A 23,269-nucleotide genomic window follows, 5' to 3' on the forward strand; every position below is an offset into this window, starting at 1 on the left:
GTCCTCCACACAGTATAATGCACACCCCATGGTCCTCCACACAGTATAATGCACTCGCCATGGTCCTGCACACAGTATAATGCACTCCCCATGGTCCTGTACGCAGTATAGTGCAGCCCCCCAAAGGGTAAAATGCGGTCCCCCACCATAGGGTAAAATGCAGCCCCAGTCCTCCAGTATTATCAGGACATACTGATTTATAAATAAATACATACTTACCGCTCCTCGTTCCCCGCTGCTTCAGTCTCTGCAGCTGATCACCTCAGCAGCTGCCAGCTCCACTGTCTGGCACAGCGTGGCGCGTCATCATGCCGCTGCGTCAGATGCAGAGGAGGAATGATGGGAGAGGGAGTGTCACATGATGCTCCCTCCTCCATCACTGCTTTCATCCAGGGCCGGCTCCAGGTTTTCGTGGGCCCTGGGCGAAAGGGTCTCAGTGGGCCCCTGTAACACTGTAAAATAATACTCTTTCTGTATTATTTTTTTCTACTCGCAAAGTATCAATATCACGATATTCTTATAAAAAAAATGTATCTATTTATTCTTGGATTGTCCATTAAATAGAATCAGATTGCAGCAGGTACATACAATAATTAGTTATAAAGTAATTGTCCATTTGTCCATAATTAGCTTAATTGTTGAGATTCACCCATCTTTCCTTGGATCCTGGCTGGTAAATCATGTCTTTGTCCAGCACGTGTCCAGGCCTACATGTCATCTGCTTCTCAGCATAAAGATTCTTCTTGTGGGGTGGGAAGAGCAAGAGAGCCCCCCCTTTCTGTACCATGGGCTTTTATAGCCAGTCGTATGGACACCTGTTCTACATATGGTAGTGAACCAAAAATACACACACAAATAGGGCATGTCAACTAGACACGATGGCTGAGGCATAGAACTCAGATTTAAGAAAAATGATTATCGATTATTAATTATTTAACATTCCCCCCTTTTTGAGGATAAAAAGGACTGAAAAATCCTCAAAAGAAGACAGGTTTATCATTAGGATAACAATCATTTTTTTCCTTTTCTTCTTCCTTGGCAATATTATTAAATTTCCATAATAATAATATTGATATTATTATTATTATTATTATTATTAATATCAATATCTGATTATTGTTATATAATGATGTGAATTCATGTTATGGTAAGCCGTGACTAATATTCATTTAATATGTATAATTATACTTCCCTATATCTAAATTGAAGCAATCGCGGGTCCAATCGTCATCGTCTGATGTCATCGGGTCGTCGTCTCGTCTTTTTCTTGGTTCTTTTATAACACAGTCTTTAGATGAAAACTCCTTTGAAATAAATTATAGTGTGTAGATATTGTACAGTCCATAATTGTATTCATTATTGTGCAGTCTATAAACTGTGCTCTTTATTAGAAAGATCATGTGTGTCAGATGATAAAACAAAGTCCATGGATGAAATGTAGCTTTAATATCTGTGCGATGTCACCTGGACTTACGTTGGATAGTTCTGGAATCTTCCGTGTCGTCCGCACTGGTCTCGTGTCACTTTTGGAACAGATGTGACGTCTTTGGTCAGTAAAGCAAGGGTTAACTTGACACTTCCCTGCTTTATATAGCCCCATAACCAGTACTCAGTCCTTTATATACAGGACACATATGCCAGGTATTACCTGTTCACCAGCTTTCATTGAAGCGTTGCAGGTGATAGGAAACCACTGGAACGTGATGAAACTTGAGCACAACCCAGTTCATATAGGATCATCGTCCTCTGCCGTCCCGGTGATCAGTGGTGTGAATTGTATCTGACACAGTCTATTATCACTCAGCGTTCACACCTGTTACCTTCTGAGACTTCCGGATATCGGTTGCTTCTTCTTGTAACCTTTGAGAGTCTCTTTGATTTATAAATATGAAAAGTCTTTATTAAGATAGAATTCATAATTGCGATGTCTTGATTGAAGTCTTCATTCCCTAATCTGATACCAAATCCGGCAATTTTTCCTAACCTATAATATCACAGCGTACCATAGCAATCAATAATATCCATCTAATTATTATCAAAATATTAAAATAAATTATGTTTGGAATAATAAACAATAATAGATTGAATTACTATCAAGTTCTCCATGTGATAAAATATTTTTATGTCATAGGTGTAATTACCTTTTCCAACCCATAGGTGTCAGTGTGTTTTGAAACAAGTGTTTATATCTTTATTAAACCAATAATACCAAAGAATGTATACTGCTGAACTAAAATGAATAAATGTATGAATGAATGAATGAATTGTTGTGTTTACTCAGAAAATGTAAACATTTTTCTTATATTAATATATATCATCATTATATTTAATGAAGCAATATTCTTGTACTAGACATTACTTTATTAAATATTAATGTGTTTTCTCAATTGAGATACTGTACTGAAATAAAATCAAATGAGAATTAAAAATGAAAAATTGAAAAATAAGAAAATAAGTAAGAATAAAATTTTAAAAATGAAAAATAAAATTAAGAATAAAAATAAGAATAAAAATAAAAATAAGGCCTTTAAATTTTAATGACAAATGCAGAGTAATTATATTCTCCATAAAAAATACCCTTATATCTCCATTATCTGGATGATTTCATATTTGTCATAACCTTGTATCACCAAAAATTATTAAACTATGCAACTTTGCATGTAATACCCTTCTTAATTATATCATAGTACCTTATTAATATTTTACCTTTATTAAAATGTGTGGAAAATAAGTATTGATCACAAGTGATTATGTAATCAGGATCAAAAACACATTTTCCCCCTTAATACAAAAAAATATTATTTTATAAAATAATTTATATATCAGAACCAAATTAAAAAGTTATTCTTCTATAAATATTTTGCATACATTTCATATCGATGAGTAAGTAGCATAGATTTGTCTAAAGAGAGGTGTGTACCTATTTAGGTAACCATTTAAAAATAATATCATAGTTATTCAAGAATATTATCATGTGGAAAATTATTCTAAATATAAATTTGCTTTATAAACCATTTGATGTGTGGTTGCCCTTATCCACTATTAGCTAAATCAAGAAATAATAATTACTTAATTATGTATAGAAACGTATATATTATGTAGATAATACCTAATTATATTATAATTTTCTCAGAATTAAATATATTTTTGTACCTTCACATAAAGAAACATTTTTTTCTCAAACATACAAACATACGAGGCCTCTGTCACATCAATCACACTTAGCAGCTGCTGATTTACTCATCTGTCACATTCACAGATCTGTTCAACTCAAACATTCCACATATGAAGTTTTAGATATATATATATATATATATTTAACCCAAAATTGTAGTATCCCAATTTATTAATGCGCATTTAATATCTTAATATTTCTTTGAATATTCCCCAAGTAGAAGTATATATATAATATGAGAGTAAGTCACTGGAATTTCAGACACTTGAAAAAACTCTTGTCTTAGATTCTTTTTTCACTGGCTGCCAGGTTTTAGGTTACATCAGCTGAAAATAGAATGAATGGGATCTATACTATTAGCTCAAAGTTCAAAGGCCGCAGCTGTCACACGTCATGCTGTAAAGCTACTTGTTATAAAATAAACACTTCATGCATAGAAAATATTAATTAATGTTACACATAAATCATGCAATTTTCAGCTTCCTGTGTGAATAAAGAAATAAATCCATTTTAGAGTTGTTTGATCAAATCCTGCTTTGGAATGAAAACTCTAAGGAAATATAAGAAAATAAAATTAAATATCAAATTAATACAGAAACAGCATTATTTAAATATCTTATGCATATATTGGTTGGTTCTAATGTAATTCAAAATATTGTTACTTAAATTTATATATGAAGTTCTAATTTATTAATTAATATATATATATTTTTATAAATATATATATATAAATACAATTATACACAATCTCTACTTAGACAAGTGTGTATATATATATATATATATATATATATATATATATATATATATATATATATATATATATATATATATATATATGAACTATTAGAAACTATGTAACTACAATTTTACTGTATAAGATTATAAATAAATATTGAGACATTGTAACACTTCTATGCTACATTATCATTACAGTTTTTTCTTAGCCACTCCCTAAACCAAATCTTCTGTCTCTCTCAAATATCTCCAGGAACGCCCTATTTAGGAAAGACATTTTTCTATCCTTCAAAACCTCAGAGAACTGCCTGTCCTTCCGTCCACATTCCATGATGTCACTGTGAGCCGGTCGTCTCACCTGACTTTGTCCATCAGTTTCAGCCATTTTCCTTTCCAGGGAGAAGTCACAGCTTTGGATTTTTAACTCTTTCTGTGAAGAGATGGACCTTTGCACTGGCTGATATGGCTTATAACAGATATGAAATCTTCTGCGTATTTGATAGAGTTCACTATGGGGATGACTCAGTCTAGGAGAGGTTGATATTGGCTTTTGGTAAGATTTTACCTTTTCTGGTTTTACAAATTTAACTTGATCTATTTTCTTTTCACAACTTTCATGTTTTCTAACAAAATCCAGCAACTGCGCACATTCAAATAATGAATTTTTGTGATGCAATAACTTGGGAAACTGGATTTAGGAATTTGAATTTTTGTACAAAAGTTGTTATGATTTGTTGTACTTTTCCATTTTTGATGAGAGCTTTGTACAACCGTTCAAATATGGACATGAATGTATATGTACATTCCTTCCTACCAATCCTTAGTTTCTGCAGATCTTCTATGTTGGGAAAATCCTTTGTGACACAATAAATCAAATATCTTAACCTGTCCGAATCATTTTCCCATCCATTAGGAGAGTAACATCTGGACAATGTCACAGGAATCCATATTTTAAATAATTGATTCCTCTCCTCATTGGATAAATCAAACTTATCAGAGAAGCTCTCAAATGTCTCTGAATTTCTACAGGCATGGATTTTGACATCATATTTTGGCATGATTTTGTATAATTTCAGCAAATTTTTCCTCCTTTTAATTTGCAGTTGAGCCTGGGTAATTCCTGAATTCTCTGATATTTTTAGTGGCTCTTGTACGTCCATTCCTCCTACGTCACTCACGTCTACTCCCACATCACCTAGTATGTCGGTTTCTCGTATGTCAGTCATGTCTCCTCCCATGTCAGGTTTCTGTATGTCCGTCTCTTGGTCAGACCCAAGGTCACCTTCAGTTACAGACACGTGTCTTACTTCTTGTTCATTTTCCACATTACAGTCAGAATCATTGTCACCATCTGACACTTCTTCTACACTATTGTCCTGCTTAGACCTCTCAAGTACAAAATTATGAAATACCTGAAAAAGATGTAGAATATTCCGCAATTTGTGTTTCTCTCCAGGGTCGGACTGGGGTGTCTGGGGCCCACAGGGAGAACTGACTCTAGGGGCCCACCTACAGCCATATGCAAATATCTGTTATCCGCTCTCCCTGTTATAGTGGAGCATTGACAGGCGGCTCCTGCACATCTACTGGGCGACACTAACTGGGATGGACAACTACGTTAGTTTGCATTAAAGGGCTTCTTTGGTTAAAACAAGTTATCACCGATCCATGGGCTCTACAGGATAGGTGATCACTTATTGATCGTTTGGGTCCGAACATTGGAAAACGCACCAATCGGAAGAATGGGGAAGTTTCATCCCTGACAGGACACTTATCCCCATTTTAAAATGCAGCAACAGGTGGGAAGTCTGACCACAGCCTCATTCGTTCTCTTGGGGGCTTCCAAAAAAAGAGCAGCGCTCGCAGCCTCTGAGGGAATGAATGGATCAGTGGTCGAGTCGCACATGAGCTCCAGTCTAATGGGGAGAAAAGCTCCACATTCTGCCGATCGGTGCAGGTCCCAGTAGTCAGACCCCCGCCAATCAATATTATCACTAATCCTGTGGAGAGGTGATTACTTGTTTTCACCAGAGAACCCCTGTAAGTGCATCTCTGCCGCTCTGCTCCAGGTATTTAATCTCTAAGGTCACGGCCCCACTATCAGTATTTGGTCAGTATTCGGTCAGTATTTTTTCTCAGGAGTGGGAGCCAAAACCAGGTGAGGAACAATCAGAGAAAAGGTAAAATAGAAACAAGTCACCAATTCTGCATTTATCACCCACTCCTGGTTTTGGCAGCGACTCCTGAGAAAAAATACTAACCAAATACTGATGGTGGGGCTGTGGCCTAATGGAAAAAAATCTTTTCCTAGTTAATATCAGCAAGAACAAAATGACTGCCATACACAACACAGTCCACTATATCAACACCAATAATACCACATACAAAAGGGACAAATATCGCCACACCATGACTAGATCACATATTACCACCACATAGTGACCGAATACTACATGCAAGGAATAAATACGGCCAGACCATGACCAGACCACATATTACCACCCCAACGTGACCAAATACTACAATACTGATCATGAATACAAACTACAATACTAACAACACTGTTATTACCACCTGCGACATTATACACAGGAGCTCTGTATATAGTGTCAGTGTACAGGTAATACAGGGATCACCAGTGACATTATACACAGGAGCTCTGTATATAGTGTACAGTGTACAGGTAATACAGTGACCACCAGCGACATTATACACTGGAGCTCAGTATATAGTGTCAGTGTACAGGTAATACAGGGTTCACCAGTGACATTATACACAGGAGTTCTGTATATAGTGTCAGTGTACAGGTAATACAGTGATCACCAGTGACATTATACACTGGAGCTCTGTATATAGTGTACAAGTATTACAGTGGTCACCAGTGACATTATACTCAGGAGCTCTGTACATAGTGTATAGTGTACAGGTAATACAGTGATCACCAGTGACATTATACACAGGAGCCCTGTATATAGTGTACAGGTAATACAGTGGTCACCAGTGACATTATACACAGGAGCTCTGTATATAGTGTACAGGTAATACAGTGATCACCAGTGACATTATACACAGGAGCTCTGTATATAGTGTACAGGTAATACAGTGGTCACCAGTGACATTATACACAGGAGCTCTGTATATAGTGTACAGGTAATACAGTGGTCACCAGTGACATTATACACAGGAGCTCTGTATATAGTGTACAGGTAATACAGTGGTCACCAGTGACATTATACACAGGAGCTCTGTACATAGTGTATAGTGTACAGGTAATACAGTGATCACCAGTGACATTATACACAGGAGCTCTGTATATAGTGCACAGGTAATACAGTGGTCACCAGTGACATTATACACAGGAGCTCTGTATATAGTGTACAGGTAATACAGTGGTCACCAGTGACATTATACACAGGAGCTCTGTATATAGTGTACAGGTAATACAGTGGTCACCAGTAGAGATGAGCGTTGTTCTACTCGAACTGTTCGCCAATCTCAAATTCGAGCTGTTTTGGGCGGTGTTCGAGCCGGTCGGCGAACACGAACAATTTGAGAAAAATTCGGCTGTTCGAGGTTATGTTCGATAACTGTTCGTGCACCAAAATCATAACTGGATTTTTTCTCAGTAATGATGAAAATTAATGTTAATACGCAGTTTGAGTGTACAGCGGGGCGGGGGGAGGGGCAGGGGATGGATCTCTGCAGGAACAATGAAGATCTCCATTTTTTTTTCTCTTTCCCGCATTTGCAGTGGGGAGGTGCAATCTGTCAGCCTATCAGCAGCGCACACACGGAGCGAAGTGCTTTTTTTCACACAAGCAAGGGCATGTGTGATTGGCAGTGTATGTCACATGTCCTTGCCCTATAAGACCAAGCCATTTTCCCCGTCGCCACCATTTTCTCACTGCTGCAGCTGCGTGTTAGACGGCACCGCTGTTGCTGTGTGTGCTATACCTTGTTAATTTCAAGCCAATTTTCGCACAAATATACAGATAGCTTGGGAGTAGGGAATAGTTGTGATTGCAGTCCTTTTAAGGACTAGGTTACAGCATTTCCTACGACTTTTATCAGGGAGGTCTGTGCTCTTAAATAGATAGGTTGTGGGAGTAAAGACTAATTGTAATTGGAGTCCTTTTCAGGACTAGGTTACATCAGTTCCTATCAGTTTTTGCCAGGCAGGTCTGTGCCAGTGCTGTGCAAGTTTTTTTCACAGCATTTGGCTGAATCTAGCAAAGCTAATCCTTTTTGGCCTATTGCAGAGTGTGTTAGTCAGTGGAGTAGCCTATCTGTGTTGCAAGATATAACACCTGTGTATAGAATACCAATTTTTTTACTGCACCTAGTGAAGTAAAATCTTTTGGGCATAGCATCATTCTATTAGTCCATCTATACTGACCTCCATCAGGTTGCAAACTGAATATAATTTTTTTCTGCATCTAGCTCTGAAAAAATATTTGGGCTTCTAGCGGTGTGTGGGACTTGGTCTATTAGTCCATCTATACTGACCTCCATCAGGTTGCAAATTAAAAATAATTTTTTTCTGCATCTAGCTCTGAAAAAATATTTGGGCTTCTAGCAGTGTGTGGGACTTGGTCTATTAGTCCATCTATACTGACCTACATCAGGTTGCAAATTAAAAATAATTTTTTTCTGCATCTAGCTCTGAAAAAATATTTGGGCTTCTAGCGGTGTGTGGGACTTGGTCTATTAGTCCATCTATACTGACCTCCATCAGGTTGCAAATTAAAAATAATTTTTTTCTGCATCTAGCTCTGAAAAAATATTTGGGCTTCTAGCGGTGTGTGGGACTTGGTCTATTAGTCCATCTATACTGACCTCCATCAGGTTGCAAATTAAAAATAATTTTTTTCTGCATCTAGCTCTGAAAAAATATTTGGGCTTCTAGCAGTGTGTGGGACTTGGTCTATTAGTCCATCTATACTGACCTCCATCAGGTTGCAAATTAAAAATAATTTTTTTCTGCATCTAGCTCTGAAAAAATATTTGGGCTTCTAGCAGTGTGTGGGACTTGGTCTATTAGTCCATCTATACTGACCTCCATCAGGTTGCAAATTAAAAATATTTTTTTTCTGCATCTAGCTCTGAAAAAATTTTTGGGCTTCTAGCGGTGTGTGGGACTTGGTCTATTAGTCCATCTATACTGACCTCCATCAGGTTGCAAATTAAAAATAATTTTTTTCTGCATCTAGCTCTGAAAAAATATTTGGGCTTCTAGCAGTGTGTGGGACTTGGTCTATTAGTCCATCTATACTGACCTCCATCAGGTTGCAAATTAAAAATAATTTTTTTCTGCATCTAGCTCTGAAAAAATATTTGGGCTTCTAGCAGTGTGTGGGACTTGGTCTATTAGTCCATCTATACTGACCTACATCAGGTTGCAAATTAAAAATAATTTTTTTCTGCATCTAGCTCTGAAAAAATATTTGGGCTTCTAGCGGTGTGTGGGACTTGGTCTATTAGTCCATCTATACTGACCTCCATCAGGTTGCAAATTAAAAATAATTTTTTTCTGCATCTAGCTCTGAAAAATATTTGGGCTTCTAGCGGTGTGTGGGACTTGGTCTATTAGTCCATCTATACTGACCTCCATCAGGTTGCAAATTAAAACTAATTTTTTTCTGCATCTAGCTCTGAAAAAATATTTGGGCTTCTAGCAGTGTGTGGGACTTGGTCTATTAGTCCATCTATACTGACCTCCATCAGGTTGCAAATTAAAAATAATTTTTTTCTTCATTTATCTCTGAAAAAATATTTGGGCTTCTAGCAGCGTGTGGGACTTGTTCTATTAGCCCATCTATACTGACCTCCATCAGGTTGCAAATTGAATAAAAAAATTTTCTGCATCTAGCTCTGAAAAAATATTTGGGCTTCTAGCGGTGTGTGGGACTTGGTCTATTAGTCCATCTATACTGACCTCCATCAGGTTGCAAATTAAAAATAATTTTTTTCTGCATCTAACCCAGCCAATAGTTTTGGCCTAATACCACAGTTTGGCCACTCAGCTCTGCTCGGTTACCATCCATTGTTTTTTTGTGCAAACAACTCCAGAGTTGTGAATTAGTTAACCACCAAAATGAGTGGAAAAAGGCCTGCTGCTGGTGGAAAGGGGAATAGGCGTGTTGGGAAGGGGAAAAAAGGTTGTGTCCGTGGGGTAGGTGCAGAAGAAAGACCATCTTCCAGCCAAACTAAAATGTCTACTTCTTTTAGCGGACAATGTGATAAGATCCCTTTCTTACGGCCACGCCAATCGCTACAAATTCCAGATGAGGCACAAAAACAGCAGGTGCTTCAACGGATATCAAGTGCTCCTTTAAGTGGGCTCTCCTCCACATCAACTTCAACATCACAAATACTCCAGTCCTCAAAGGTGTCACCCAAATCGCACTTGCTTCCTCACAGCTCCCAAATCTCCAGCTGCCCGTCTGAGTGTGAGGTAGAACAGATGGTTGAGTCTGCAGAGCTGTTTACTCATACTATAGCCTGGGAATCAGAGGTCGACTCCAGCGCTTCTGTGAATCCAGACGAGGAAATGATCTGCACTGATGCCCAGAATCTTTATGAGTTGGATCCAGGACCAGACGCAGAAGGTTCTGACCATAATGTAGACCCTCATTCCCAAACTGTAACTCCTGTTGGTGGAGACAATGAGGAAGACGATGATAAGACTCAAATACCTGATTGGAGCGACAACTTTAGTTTTTTGTCAGGGCAGGAACAGGTTGGCTCTGAGGACGACGGGTGTGATAACGCACAGGGTGATGATGATGAGGTCGGAGATCCCACTTACTGTCAACCCACAGTCAGCCAAGAGATGAGGTCAGCAGAGGAGGTGGAGGAAGATGCTAGTGACGACGAGGTCAGGTTGCGCCTTCCTGGACAGAGACGTAGTACTGGAAGCACGTCAACAACTGCATCCTCAAACACAACTCTGCCTCTCACCACAAGTCGTGGTGGCTCTTCAGGTCGCATGGGTGCTAAGCCTTGCATAGCCTGGGCATTTTTTCAGATCGATAAAGATGACCCAACTCGTGTTATCTGTAACATTTGTCAGCAAAAGCTAAGTAGAGGCCAAAAAATACATAGTTTGAGTACTTCATGCATGAACCGGCACATGGACATGAAGCATAAGTTGCAGTGGGAAGCTCAGTGTGCTACAATGCGGCCTAGCCGGCCGGGCCAATCACCGTCTGCCATATCTTGTGCATCCGCGGCCTCTTCATCCTCTGTGACTGGGGGGACAGCAGTCACACCTGTTTTGGGGCGCAGACCTGCCACCTCTTTACCCGCAACAGCCAGCGTGATTGGCAGGTCATCATTTTCTTTGGAGGTGGTAACACCAGCTGGTGTTGAGCGCTGTCCGACATCAATAGCACCACCTTTGGATCAAGGCAACCTAACATGTCCGCCTGCATCTTCCTCACAGACCGGCAGTTTGCCGGGGACACCCTTATCAACCCCGTCTAAGCACAATAGCCAGCCCTCGGTCCCTCAGATGTGGACAAGTAAAAGACCATTTCCTCCTAGCCATGAGAAAGCTAAGAGGTTGAATTTCACCATCTGCAAGCTCTTGGCTACAGAAATGCTGCCTTTCCGCCTGGTGGACACAGAGGATTTTCGAGACCTTATGTCCGTCGCAGTGCCCCAGTACCAGATGCCCAGTCGGCACTACTTCTCAAAGAAAGGTGTGCCTGCGCTCCACCAGCATGTCGCACACAACATCACCGCTTCTTTGAGAAACTCTGTGTGTGACAGGGTGCATTTCACCACAGACACTTGGACGAGTAGGCATGGACAGGGGCGTTACATGTCGCTGACTGGGCACTGGGTAACTATGGTGACAGCAGGACAAGGGGCTGCTGTCCAAGTCTTGCCGTCCCCACGAGTTGTGCGTCAATCCTCTTTATGTCATTTTTCCTCCACTGCTTCTGCCTCCTCAACCTCCTCTCGGTCTTCCACCTGCACCCAAAGCCTGTCTGGTCATGCCACAAGCTTTCTAACTGCGCAGAAGGGATCCTGCACACCTCCTTACTATGCTGGCAGTAGGGCTCAACGTCATCAGGCGGTTTTTACATTGAAATGTCTGGGAAATGTGAGTCACACAGCTGAGGAGTTGTGGTCAGCTCTGGAGAACCAATTTCATGAATGGTTGTCTCCACTGGACCTGAAACCAGGGAAGGCCGTGTGCGACAATGCTGCAAACCTGGGTGCGGCCCTTCGCCGGGGCAATGTCACACACGTGCCTTGTATGGCTCACGTGTTGAACCTGGTTGTCCAGCAATTTTTAGCCCACTATCCCAGACTAGATGGCCTTCTGCAGAGGGCACGGTCGCTGTGTGCTCACTTCCGCCGTTCGCATCCCGCAGCTCAGCGACTTACATCTCTACAGAAGTCGTTGGGCCTGCCACTTCACCGGCTAAAATGCGATGTGCCTACCCGGTGGAATTCAACTCTGCACATGTTGCAGCGACTGTGGCAGCACCGACAAGCCCTGGTGCAATACGTTCTGACGTATAGCCTGGGCCAACGAGATTCAGAGGTGGGGCAAATCACGCTGGAGGAGTGGTCTCAGATCAGGGACCTATGCACCCTTCTGCACAGTTTTGAAATGGCGATGAAGATGTTTAGTGCTGACGATGCCATTATCAGCATGACTATTCCGGTGATTTACATGCTGGAGCACATGTTAAACAGAATTCGGAGTCAGGTGGTGGCACAAGAGGAGGTGGAGGAAGTAGAGGAGGAGGAGTTGTATGCGGAAGGGCTAACATCTGCAAGGTCCAGACGGTCGGCAGCACCAAGGCGGCAGGCATGTGAGGGTGGGGGAGATGGTTTTACCAGGGCGCATGGTAGCAGCCAAACTAGTGAGGAAGGTGCAGGAGCCCAGGAAGAAGTGGAGGACGAACTGATGGAAGACTCATCAGATGAGGGAGACCTTGATCACATTTCTGTTGTGCGAGGTTGGGGGGAGAGGACAGAGGAAGGAAGCATGATTGTTACCTCGCCACCAACACAACAGGGACTTGGTGCTCCTGGATGCGCAACACACATGAGTGCCTTCTTGCTGCACTACCTGCAACATGACCCTCGAATTGTGAGAATTAGAAATAATCCTGACTACTGGGTTGCCACACTGTTAGATCCCCGGTACAAAAGTAAATTTGCAGAAATTATTCCTGCCATAGAAAGGGATGCACGCATGCAGGAGTATCAGCAGAGACTGTTGCAGAATCTTACATGTGCTTTTCCACAAAATACCAGTGGTGCACGTAGTGAATCTCACAGTTCCAACTTGCCAACCGTGGGACCGTCAAGTGTTCAGCACTCAAACCGTAACAGAACCACAGTATCTGCTGGTAACATCAATTTTGCGGAATCATTTCACCACTTTTTTAGCCCATCCTTTGCAAGGCCACAGGAGACAAGAAGTCTGACACATAGTCAACGCCTAGAGACGATGGTACAGGAGTATCTCCAAGTAAACATTGAAGCCACGACTGTGTCACTGGACCCTTGCTCTTTTTGGGCTTCCAATCTGGATAAATGGCCGGAGCTAGCCACTTACGCCTTGGAGATCTTGTCATGCCCCGCAGCCAGCGTTCTGTCTGAACGTGTGTTCAGCGCTGCTGGTGGTGTGCTGACAGATAAGCGCACGCGGCTCTCCACTGATAATGTAGACAGACTCGCGTTCATAAAGATGAACAAATCATGGATCCGAAACGACTTTTCTACCCCTGTGTCATCCTGGGGAGAGTAAAAGCTTGATGATTGGTTAAAATCACCCTACCAAACGTTTTAAGCTTTCAAATTACTAATCATGTTTATCTGTATCTTGACTGGAAAATAATTTGGGCTTTGTAGCAGTGTGCAGCACTGATCCTATTAGGCCATCTATACTAAAGCTTCACCAGATTTAAAATTAATAATAATTTTTAGCTGCATCTAGCCCGGAAAATAATTTTGGGGCTCCGAGATGCGCAAGACACATAAGTGCCTTCTTGCTGCACTACCTGCAGCATGACCCTCATATTGTCAGAATTCGAAGTAATCATGACTACTGGGTTGCCACACTCTTAGATCCCCCAAACTTTTCGATCAACCTTTTCATTTTAATAAAGACCAAAAAAATGGTCATTTTTGAAATTATAAGCATTAGCAGGTTGTTAGAAACTGAAATCAAACAGTTTTCAACTCAAAACTTTATTCTAGGTGATGTTACATTTTCACATAGGACCCCTTGTTCGAAAGGAGCTTCTGAACTCTCTCGTCCATTGAATTTGTCAGGTTTTGGATGGTTTCTGCTTCAATTGTTTTGCATGAGGACAGAATACCCTCCCAGAGCTGTTGCTTAGATGTGAACTGCCTCCCGCCATCATAGACACTCCTTTTAATGATGCTCCAAAGGTTCTGAATGGGGTAGAGGTCAGGGGAGCATGGGGGTCACACCATAAGTTTGTCCCCTTTTATGCCCATATCAGCCAGAGATGCAGATGTTTTATGTGCAGCATGAGATGGTGCATTATCATGCAGAAAAATGATCTTGCTGTGAAATACACGGTTCTTCTTCTTGAACCATGGCAGGAAGTGCTGTTTGAGAAAATCCACATACATTATGGAGTTCATCTTTAGCGCCTTCAGGGATCCTAAAGGGGCCGACAATCTCTCTCCCCATGATTCCAGCCCAAAACATTACTCCACCTCCTCCTTGTTGGCGCTGTAGCCGTGTTTGCGTGGGGTGTCCATCAACCAGCCATCCTCCACTCCATCCATCTGGACCATCGAGCGCTGCACGGCACTCATCCGTGAACAAAACAGTTTTGAAATCAGTCTTCATGTAATGTTTGGCCCACTGGAGCTGTTTCTGCTTGTGTGAAGTGGATAGAGGAGGTCGACAGGATGGCGCATGCACAGCTGCAAACCTCTGAAGGACCCTGCATCTTGTTGTTCGGGGGACGTTGGAGGCACAAGCAGCTTCAAAAACTTGTCTGCTGCTATGACAAGGCTTTTTTGCCGCTGCTCTTTCAACCTGACGTAATTGCCTGTAGGAAAGAGTCCTCAATTTGCCCTTATCAGCACGCACACGTGTGTACTGTGAATCAGCTACATACTTCTTGATTGCCAGGACACTTCATCCTGATCATCGCACAATGTTGATTGTAGTCATGCCTTGACCTAAACACTCCACAATTTGTTGCTTCTCAGCAGCCGACACATCCTTTTTCTTTCCCATTTTGGCAGAAAATGTAGGCTGCTTAATAATGTGAGAGAGCCTTCTTAAGTAGTCTTGCCTTTCATTGGACACACCTGCCAAACTAATTAGCACAGGTGTCTGCAATTGCTTACAGTGATATAAAGAGCCCTGACACACATCACCATCAATGAGTTTAACTGACAAACAAACAAATTCTTCCCTTATCACTCCTAAACACTTTTTGTATAATAATTTGGAACGCAGTGTACATGTGCTTTTCCACAAAACACCAGTGGTTCACGTAGTGAATCTTACAGTTCTAACTTGCCAACCGTGGTCTGTATGGAGTTGTTCAATAAAGGGCCCAAAATTAAGATAACATAGATGGGAGAGGTCTCTATGAATAGGAATTCCTAAGTATTTGATACCCTGTGAGGGCCAGGCAAAGGGAAAGTTGGACTGGATGGAATCCTATATGGATTTGGGGAGGGAGACATCGAGGGCCTCAGACTTCGCTGCATTGATTTTAAAATTTTACCATGTAACAAAGTGATCTATTTCAGCCATAACAGCATGGATGGATATATGTGATTGAGTGATATATACTAGGACATCATCAGCAAATAGAGAGCACTTGTACTCGGTGCCTCCCACCTCAATCCACCTAATATTGGGCTTATGGCGAATTGATGAGAGCAGGTGCTCCGTCACTAGGATGTATAAGAGAGGGGACAGAGGACATCACTGCCTTGTCCCATTGGTGATTGTGAAAGGTGATGAAAATGTTCTGACGCACCCCCTGGGCCTTGGGACACCCGGAGCCGGACCCTTTTTGGTGGATGCTGGTGGTTGTAGTCTTCGTGGCGGCGACCCAGTTCCGTGGCTCAGGGCGGTCAAACCAGTGGCGGAACTATTTATGTGGTTTTGATGTTTAAATGTCCGACTACGCCACCCGTGGATTGCGGTCAGAGTGAACCGCCGCTACAGGGCAGACCACTGAGGCTGGTGTTGTGGGTGCAGCAGAGCGTAGCATAACTCCCCACGGGAGGAGTATAGCCTCAGGGCAGTGTATGCGGAGGATGGGGGTGATGGTGCAGGGCAGCAGCAGTAACGACACGGAGTCAGTGATGCAGTTCAGGGCCTTTACTCACAGTTCTTATTATCCAGACCACGTCTGCAGGTAACGGCTGCCCACGTCGTACTGTGCTCACCAGGTGAGGGGCTCAGACAACTCCCAGATAACTTTGGAGCACTTCACAGGACCCCCTTTGTGTGTCCTTTGTCTGGCCTTTCTTACCAACACTTCTGTCCGGCTGCCTCGGGCCTCCTCTTGGTAAACTTGGCGCCAGTTTCCCTGACCCTATGTGGTGCCTTCCTAGCGGGTGTAGCGAGGGGCTGCGCCACATAAAATGTCAGAGCCTCCGGTTTCTAGCTGAGGGTCGTTTCCTGCCTCCACTAGTTCGGGGACCGGTCTCCCCCTTTGGCCTGACCCCTCCACGCAGGTGGATTCGGGCGTGCGGTGGCGACTCGCCCGTCCGCACCCCTGGGATCCCTTCATTCCTCGTTCCTGGAGCCTTCTCCGCTCCTCTTCCTTCCTTCTCCCTCTTCCAGGCCTGGGCCTCTGTTACTAGGCCCGCCTCCGGAGCAGAGCTCATGCAGAGCCCCTGCTCCCTGCCACTTCTGCTCAGACTTCTCTGCACTGAACTAAGATGGTGCCCACCTTTTATACTCCCTTCTCAATGCACCCAGGAACTGCTTCCTCCCTGCTCCTGCACTACAGGGTTCCCCTTCCTCAGTGTTCCCTCCCCCCACTCCAGCCAGGGACAGGGACTGTCGTGCCCATCTCAGGGGCATATTGGTCGCCCTGCCCCACGGCAATGTGGTGTAATGCATGCAGGTGTCGGGTCCTGATCCACACTCCATCCTTACCTGAGAGTGAGATATCACACCTCTGGGTGAGGTGCAATACGTCTTTAGCAACCGAGCCCTCAGGGTGCTACAGTTCCATTTATCTTCAGCCTAGGTGACGTATTGCGATACAGGGCCGTGATTTTGGCTATAAAAGGGTCCCCTAGACCCCTACCCCAAGCTTTTTAAGAGAATCATATATGGCGTGCCAGGAGACTCTATGGAATGCTTTCTCAGCATCCAACGAGAGTATCTAATTACAAATTTTTAACTGCATCTAGCCCAGGAAATACTTTGTGCCTAGTAGCAGTGTCTGCTAGTAAGCGGATTATCCCGGCTGTTAAGCAAGCTGCACCACCTGTAGTTTAGACACTTAATTTTTTCAAAGGAAATGCTTCGGGACCATGGGATACTTAGTGAAGAGCATCAGGAGGCACCCCAAGGCATAGGGGCTGGGACTGGCAGTAGGATGCCTTGCGGTGGACAGCCGAGCTCGATCCTTAGAAAAGCTTTTTAACTGCAGCAGCTTTAGTGGACGCTACTGGAGCTGGAATTACGCGGCTGCTGGCATGAGACTTGCCCTCCAATAGATCCTTGTAAATGGATTTAAAGTGTATTCATTCAAATTAGAGAGACAATTTAAATTAAAAAGCTTAGAGCTGCCTCCACCACAGGGGGGCTCGCTCGACCCACCAGCGGACAGGCACCAGTATTGGGAGAGGGGGGCTGGCCGTCAGGGTTCACCGCGGCTCTGGCACAAACCCGGCGACACGGAGGTGGCACGGGCAGGAGCGGACTGGCCGTGTCGGCTTCTCACTTTTTGGATTTTAGAAGGGCATGACATGCCTATATCTGTGTCTCCCCCTCCTTTTACTCCTCCACCTCTTTTATTTTCGCATGACTATATGTACTTGTCACTTTTCCATGTGTTAGTTATGTCTTCTGAGCAGTTTGTCAGCTTTTGGACACCTTTGAAGGTGTTTTCTATGTGTTTCTATGTGTTTTTGTTTGCCTGCCATTGGTTTTAACGGTGTTCGAAGGTGTTCGACGAACAGTTCGACGAACAGTTCGGCGAACACACGGGTGTTCGACGAACCGAACCGAACTCGAACACTACGGGGGTGGCTCAACACTAGTCACCAGTGACATTATACACAGGAGCTCTGTATATAGTGTACAGGTAATACAGTGGTCACCAGTGACATTATACACAGGAGCTCTGTATATAGTGTACAGGTAATACAGTGGTCACCAGTGACATTATACACTGGAGCTCTGTATATAGTGTACAGGTAATACAGTGGTCACCAGTGACATTATACACAGAAGCTCTGTATATAGTGTATACATAATACAGTGATCACCAGTGACATACACAGGAGTTCTGTATATACTATATACACACGTGGTCAGAATTGTTGGTACTCCTCGTTTAATGAAAGAAAAACCCACAATGGTCACAGAAATAACTTGAATCTGACAAAAGTAATAATAAATTAAAAATCTATGAAAATGAACAAATGAAAGTCAGACATTGCTTTTCTGCTTCCACTGAATTTTTAAAAAAATTAAACTCATGAAATAGGCCTGGGCAGAAATGATGGTACCCCTGAAAATAATGTGACAAAAGGAACATGTTAAATCAAGTTGTGTCCACTAATTAGCTTCACAGGTGTCTACAATCTTGTAATCAGTCAGTGGGCCTGTATATAGGGCTACAGATACTCACTGTGTTGTTTGGTGACATGGTGTGTACCACACTCAACATGGACCAGAGGAAGCAAAGGAAAGAGTTGTTTCAGGAGATTAGAAAGAAAATTATAGAAAAGCATGTTAAAAGGTAAAGGTTATAAGACCATCTCCAAGCAGCTTGATGTTCCTGTGACTACAGGTGCACATATTATTCAGAAATTTAAGATCCATGGGACTGTAGCCAACCTCCCTGGACGTGGCCGCAGGAGGAAAATTGATGACAAATCAAAGAGACGGATAATATGAATGGTAACAAAAGAGTCCAGGAAAACTTCTAAAGAGATTAAAAGTGAACTTCAAGCTCAAGGAACATCAGTGTCAGATCGTACTATCCACCGTTGTTTGATCCAAAGTGAACTTCATGTAAGACGACCAAGGAGAACACCATTGTTGAAAAAAAAAATAATAAAAAAGCCAGACTGGAATTTGCCAAACTACATGTTGACAAGCCACAAAGCTTCTGGGAGAATGTATTATGGACAGATGAGACAAAAATGGAAGTTTTTGTCAAGGCACATCAGCTCTATGTTCACAGACCGAAAAATTAAGCATATCAAGAAAAGAACACTGTCCCTACTGTGAAACATGGGGGAGGCTGTTATGTTCTGGGGCTGCTTTGCTGCATCTGGTACAGGGTGTCTTGAATCTGTGCAGGGTACAATGAAATATCAAGGGATTCTAGAGAGAAATGTGCTGCCCAGTGTCAGAAAGCTTGGTCTCAGTCGCAGGTCATGGGTCTTGCAACAGGATAATGACCCAAAACACACAGCTAAAAACACCCAAGAATGGCTAAGAGGAAAACATTAGACTATTCTGAAGTGGCCTTCTATGAGCCCTGACCTAAATCCTATTGAGCATCTTTGGAAAGAGCTGAAACATGCCGTCTGGAGAAGGCAACCTTCAAACACGAGACAACTGGAGCAGTTTGCTCATGAGGAGTCGGCCAAAATAGCTGTCGAGAGGTGCAGAAGTCTCATTGACAGTTACAGGAATCCTTTGATTGCAGTGATTGCCTCAAAAGGTTGTTCAACAAAATATTAAGTTAAGAAGAACCATCATTTCTGTCCAGGCCTATTTCATAGTTTAATTTTTTTTTAAATTCTGTGGAAGCAGGAAAGCAATGTCTGACTTTCATTTGTTCATTTTCAAAAATTTGTAATTTATCAGATTCAAGTTATTTCTGTGACCATTGTGGGTTTTTCTTTCATTAAACGAGGGGTACCAACAATTTTGACCACGTGTGTAGTGTAAGTGTACATGTAATACACTGACTCACCAGTGATGTCTCTAGGTGAAGTCCTTCATCTTCGCTTTTCTTCTTCATCTGGCACAGACAGCCATCACTTCTTCCAGCCAGGAATCATCTCTGCAGAAAATAACACACAGTTATCAATAACTGATCTCTTCTAGAGAATATTCCCACTTTTCCCCCCGACTTCTACACTACACCAGTTGAAGAAAAAAAGCAACATAGTGCCGTCCTGCACAGTAACAGGACCCCTCTTTTGTCCCATCCCATGGAAAACAATTTCCTAAAAAGTAAATTATATTACAGAAGTAATAATGTAATAATAATAATTGGAATCTAAAGTAATAATGTTCCCCACTGGTCACCATTAATAAAGTATGTTCCTCAATCTGGCTCCCAAACAGTAATTAAGTCCCTTGTCTAGCCAGGCACCCCCATATGTCCCTTCTGGCCCCCATTTGTCTAGTGTGACCCCTCCATATATTTATCCTAGCACACGTGTATCGAGCCTGCCCCCTCCTATATACCCATCCTAGCCCCCCCATGTGGCCAGTCTGCCCCCCCCACATATCCATCCTTGCCTCCATGTTTCCAGCCTGCGCCCCCATATATCCCCCCCATATATCCTCCATGTGTCCAGCCTGCCCTCTACATATCCATCCTGGCCTCCATGTGTCCAGCCTCCCCCCTCATATATCCATACTGCCCTTACCCCCTGCATATATCCATCCTGACACCCCCCATATATCCAGCGTGCCCCTCCATATATTTATGCTAGCCCATGTGTATCGAGCCCGCCCCCCCACATATTCATCCTAGCCCCCCATGTGTCCAGCCTGTCCCCCCCCATATATCCATCCTGGCCTCCATGTGTTCAGCCTGCCCCCCCCATATATCCATCCTGGCCTCCATGTGTTCAGCCTGCCCCCCCCCATATATCCATCCTGGCCTCCAAGTGTCCAGCCTGGCCTCCATGTGTCCAGCCTGCCCCCCCATATACCCATCCTGCCCACCCCCCTTTGCCTGGGTCCAGCCAGGGTTCCCCCTTGTGTGTCCATCCAGGGCCCCCCCTTGTGTGTCCAGCCGGGCCCCCCTTGCGTGTCCAGCCAGGGTTCCCCCTTGCGTGTCCAGCCAGGGACCCCCTTGCATATCAAGCCAGGGCTCCCCCCTCGTGTGTCCAGCTTGGCCCCCCCTCGTGTGTCCAGCCAGGGTTCCCCCTCTTGTGTGTCCAGCCAGGGCCCCCCCTCGTGTGTCCAGCAAGGGTTCCCCCCTTGTGTGTCCAGCAAGGGTTCCCCCCTTGTGTGTCCAGCAAGGGTTCCCCCCTTGTGTGTCCAGCAAGGGTTCCCCCCTTGTGTGTCCAGCAAGGGTTCCCCCCTTGTGTGTCCAGCAAGGGTTCCCCCCTTGTGTGTCCAGCCAGGGTTCCCCCCTTGTGTGTCCAGCCAGGCTACCCCCTTGTGTGTCTGTCCAGCCTGGCTACCCCCTTGTGTGTCTGTCCAGCCTGGCTACCCCCTTGTGTGTCTGTCCAGCCAGGCTACCCCCTTGTGTGTCTGTCCAGCCTGGCTACCCCCTTGTGTGTCTGTCCAGCCTGGCTACCCCCTTGTGTGTCTGTCCAGCCTGGCTACCCCCTTGTGTGTCTGTCCAGCCTGGCTACCCCCTTGTGTGTCTGTCCAGCTGGGCACCCCCTTGTGTGTCCAGCTGGGCCCCCCTTGTGTGTCCATCCAGGGTTACCCTTTATGTGTCCATCCAGGGCCCCCCCCTTGTGTGTCCAGCTGGGCCGCCCCTTGTGTGTCCAGCCAGGGTTCCCCCCTTGTATGTCCATCCAGGACCCCCCCTTTTGTGTCCAGTTGGCTCCCCCCTTGTGTGTCCAGCTAGGCTCCCCTTGTGTGTCCAGCTGGGCTCCCCTTGTGTGTCCAGCTGGGCTCCCCTTGTGTGTCCAGCCAGGGTTTCCCCTTGTGTGTCCAGCCAGGGTTCCCCCCCTGTGTGTCCAGCCAGGATCCCCCCTTTTGTCTCCAGCCAGGCTACCCCCTTGTGTGTCTGTCCAGCTGGGCCCCCCCTTGTGTGTCCAGCTGGGCCCCCCTTGTGTTTCCAGACCATTACACACACACACACACACACACACACACACACCCACCCACACACCTCTTACCTTCCTGAGCTCCCGTGCGGTGTCCTCCTTCTCCTGAGTTGCGCGCCTCCTTCACAGCAGGCGCATGACGATGACGTCATACGCCGGACAGCGAAGGGAGACACGCAGCTTCAGCTGCTTCACTGGGACGTGCGCCGCGGTGGTTCAGGTAATGAACACTGCGTGCGCGCGTCCCTGCATACACTGTGCCTGCGCTTTTAAAGGCCCGTGCCCCTTAAAACCGCAGGATTTTTTTTTTGTTCTTTTCTCCCCTTCTACTCTGCAGCAGGGGGCGGGGCCCACCGGGAAAATTCCCGGTATCCCGCCAGCCCAGACCGACCCTGTTTCTCTCTATTTACCAATTTAGAAGTTAACTGTAAATTCTGCAATTCACATTCTTTGTATAAACTGAGCCACAAAACGTCTAAGTCATTTCCTACATTAACTTTGAAATTAATATTACTTTGTTTAGCAAAAGCAGAAATGATATCCATATTTTGCTTACCTTAAGATTCCTTAGCTTCTCTTTATCAGCACGTCCTGTCTTCAGTTCGTCTGATTCTTTTCCTGTGTGATTCTGTTCCTTGTTAGTACCTCTGCTTCCTGTTAGTCCTCAGTCTGTAGGTCCTTACTGCTTCTCGTGACAAATTAGTGAATTTACTGACACGTGAACAACAGCTGTTCAGCTAGTCAGGACTTCCCCCCCCTTTGTTCAAGGAAGAAATTCACTTACGAAAAATCAGGCTGGCTGGCTCACCATTGTTAAATAATACTTCTTTCTGTATTATTTTTCTCTACTGAGGACTTCGCAAAGTATCAATATCAAGATTTCCTTATAAAAAAATGTATCTATTTATTCTTGGATTGTCCATTAAAAAATAATTGAAACAGAATATAAAATAGATGAAGTAGTTACAAAGAGATTCAATCATGAGTGTCCATCTTTCCTTGGATCCTGGCTGGTAAATCATGTCTTTGTCCAACACGTGTCCAGGCCTACATGTCAGCTGCTCCTCAGCATGAAGATCCTTCTTCTGTGTCTTGTGGGATGGGAAGAGCAAGAGAGCCCCCCCTTTCTGTACCATGGGCTTTTATAGCCAGTCGTATGGCACA

At 43.8% G+C, this 23,269-nt stretch overlaps 1 protein-coding gene across 1 annotated transcript in view; it reads right to left on the reverse strand.

Moving 5' to 3' along the window:
* LOC141220332 (microtubule-associated serine/threonine-protein kinase 3-like) overlaps positions 1–22,759 on the reverse strand; it is a gene marked incomplete at its 5' end in the record, with an annotated part of 36,309 nt that extends 13,550 nt beyond the window's left edge. The window contains one exon of the mRNA XM_073666279.1: positions 22,662–22,759. Within this exon, the coding sequence (XP_073522380.1) occupies positions 22,662–22,759 (98 nt within the window). The remainder of the gene's footprint in view (positions 1–22,661) is intronic.
* Between the last annotated feature and the right edge of the window lie 510 nt (positions 22,760–23,269).

This window comes from Phyllobates terribilis, unplaced genomic scaffold (assembly GCF_046119375.1).
Source record: "Phyllobates terribilis strain yellow unplaced genomic scaffold, ASM4611937v1 Scaffold_282__1_contigs__length_2493038, whole genome shotgun sequence".
In the NCBI taxonomy this organism is placed as follows: domain Eukaryota; kingdom Metazoa; phylum Chordata; class Amphibia; order Anura; family Dendrobatidae; genus Phyllobates; species Phyllobates terribilis.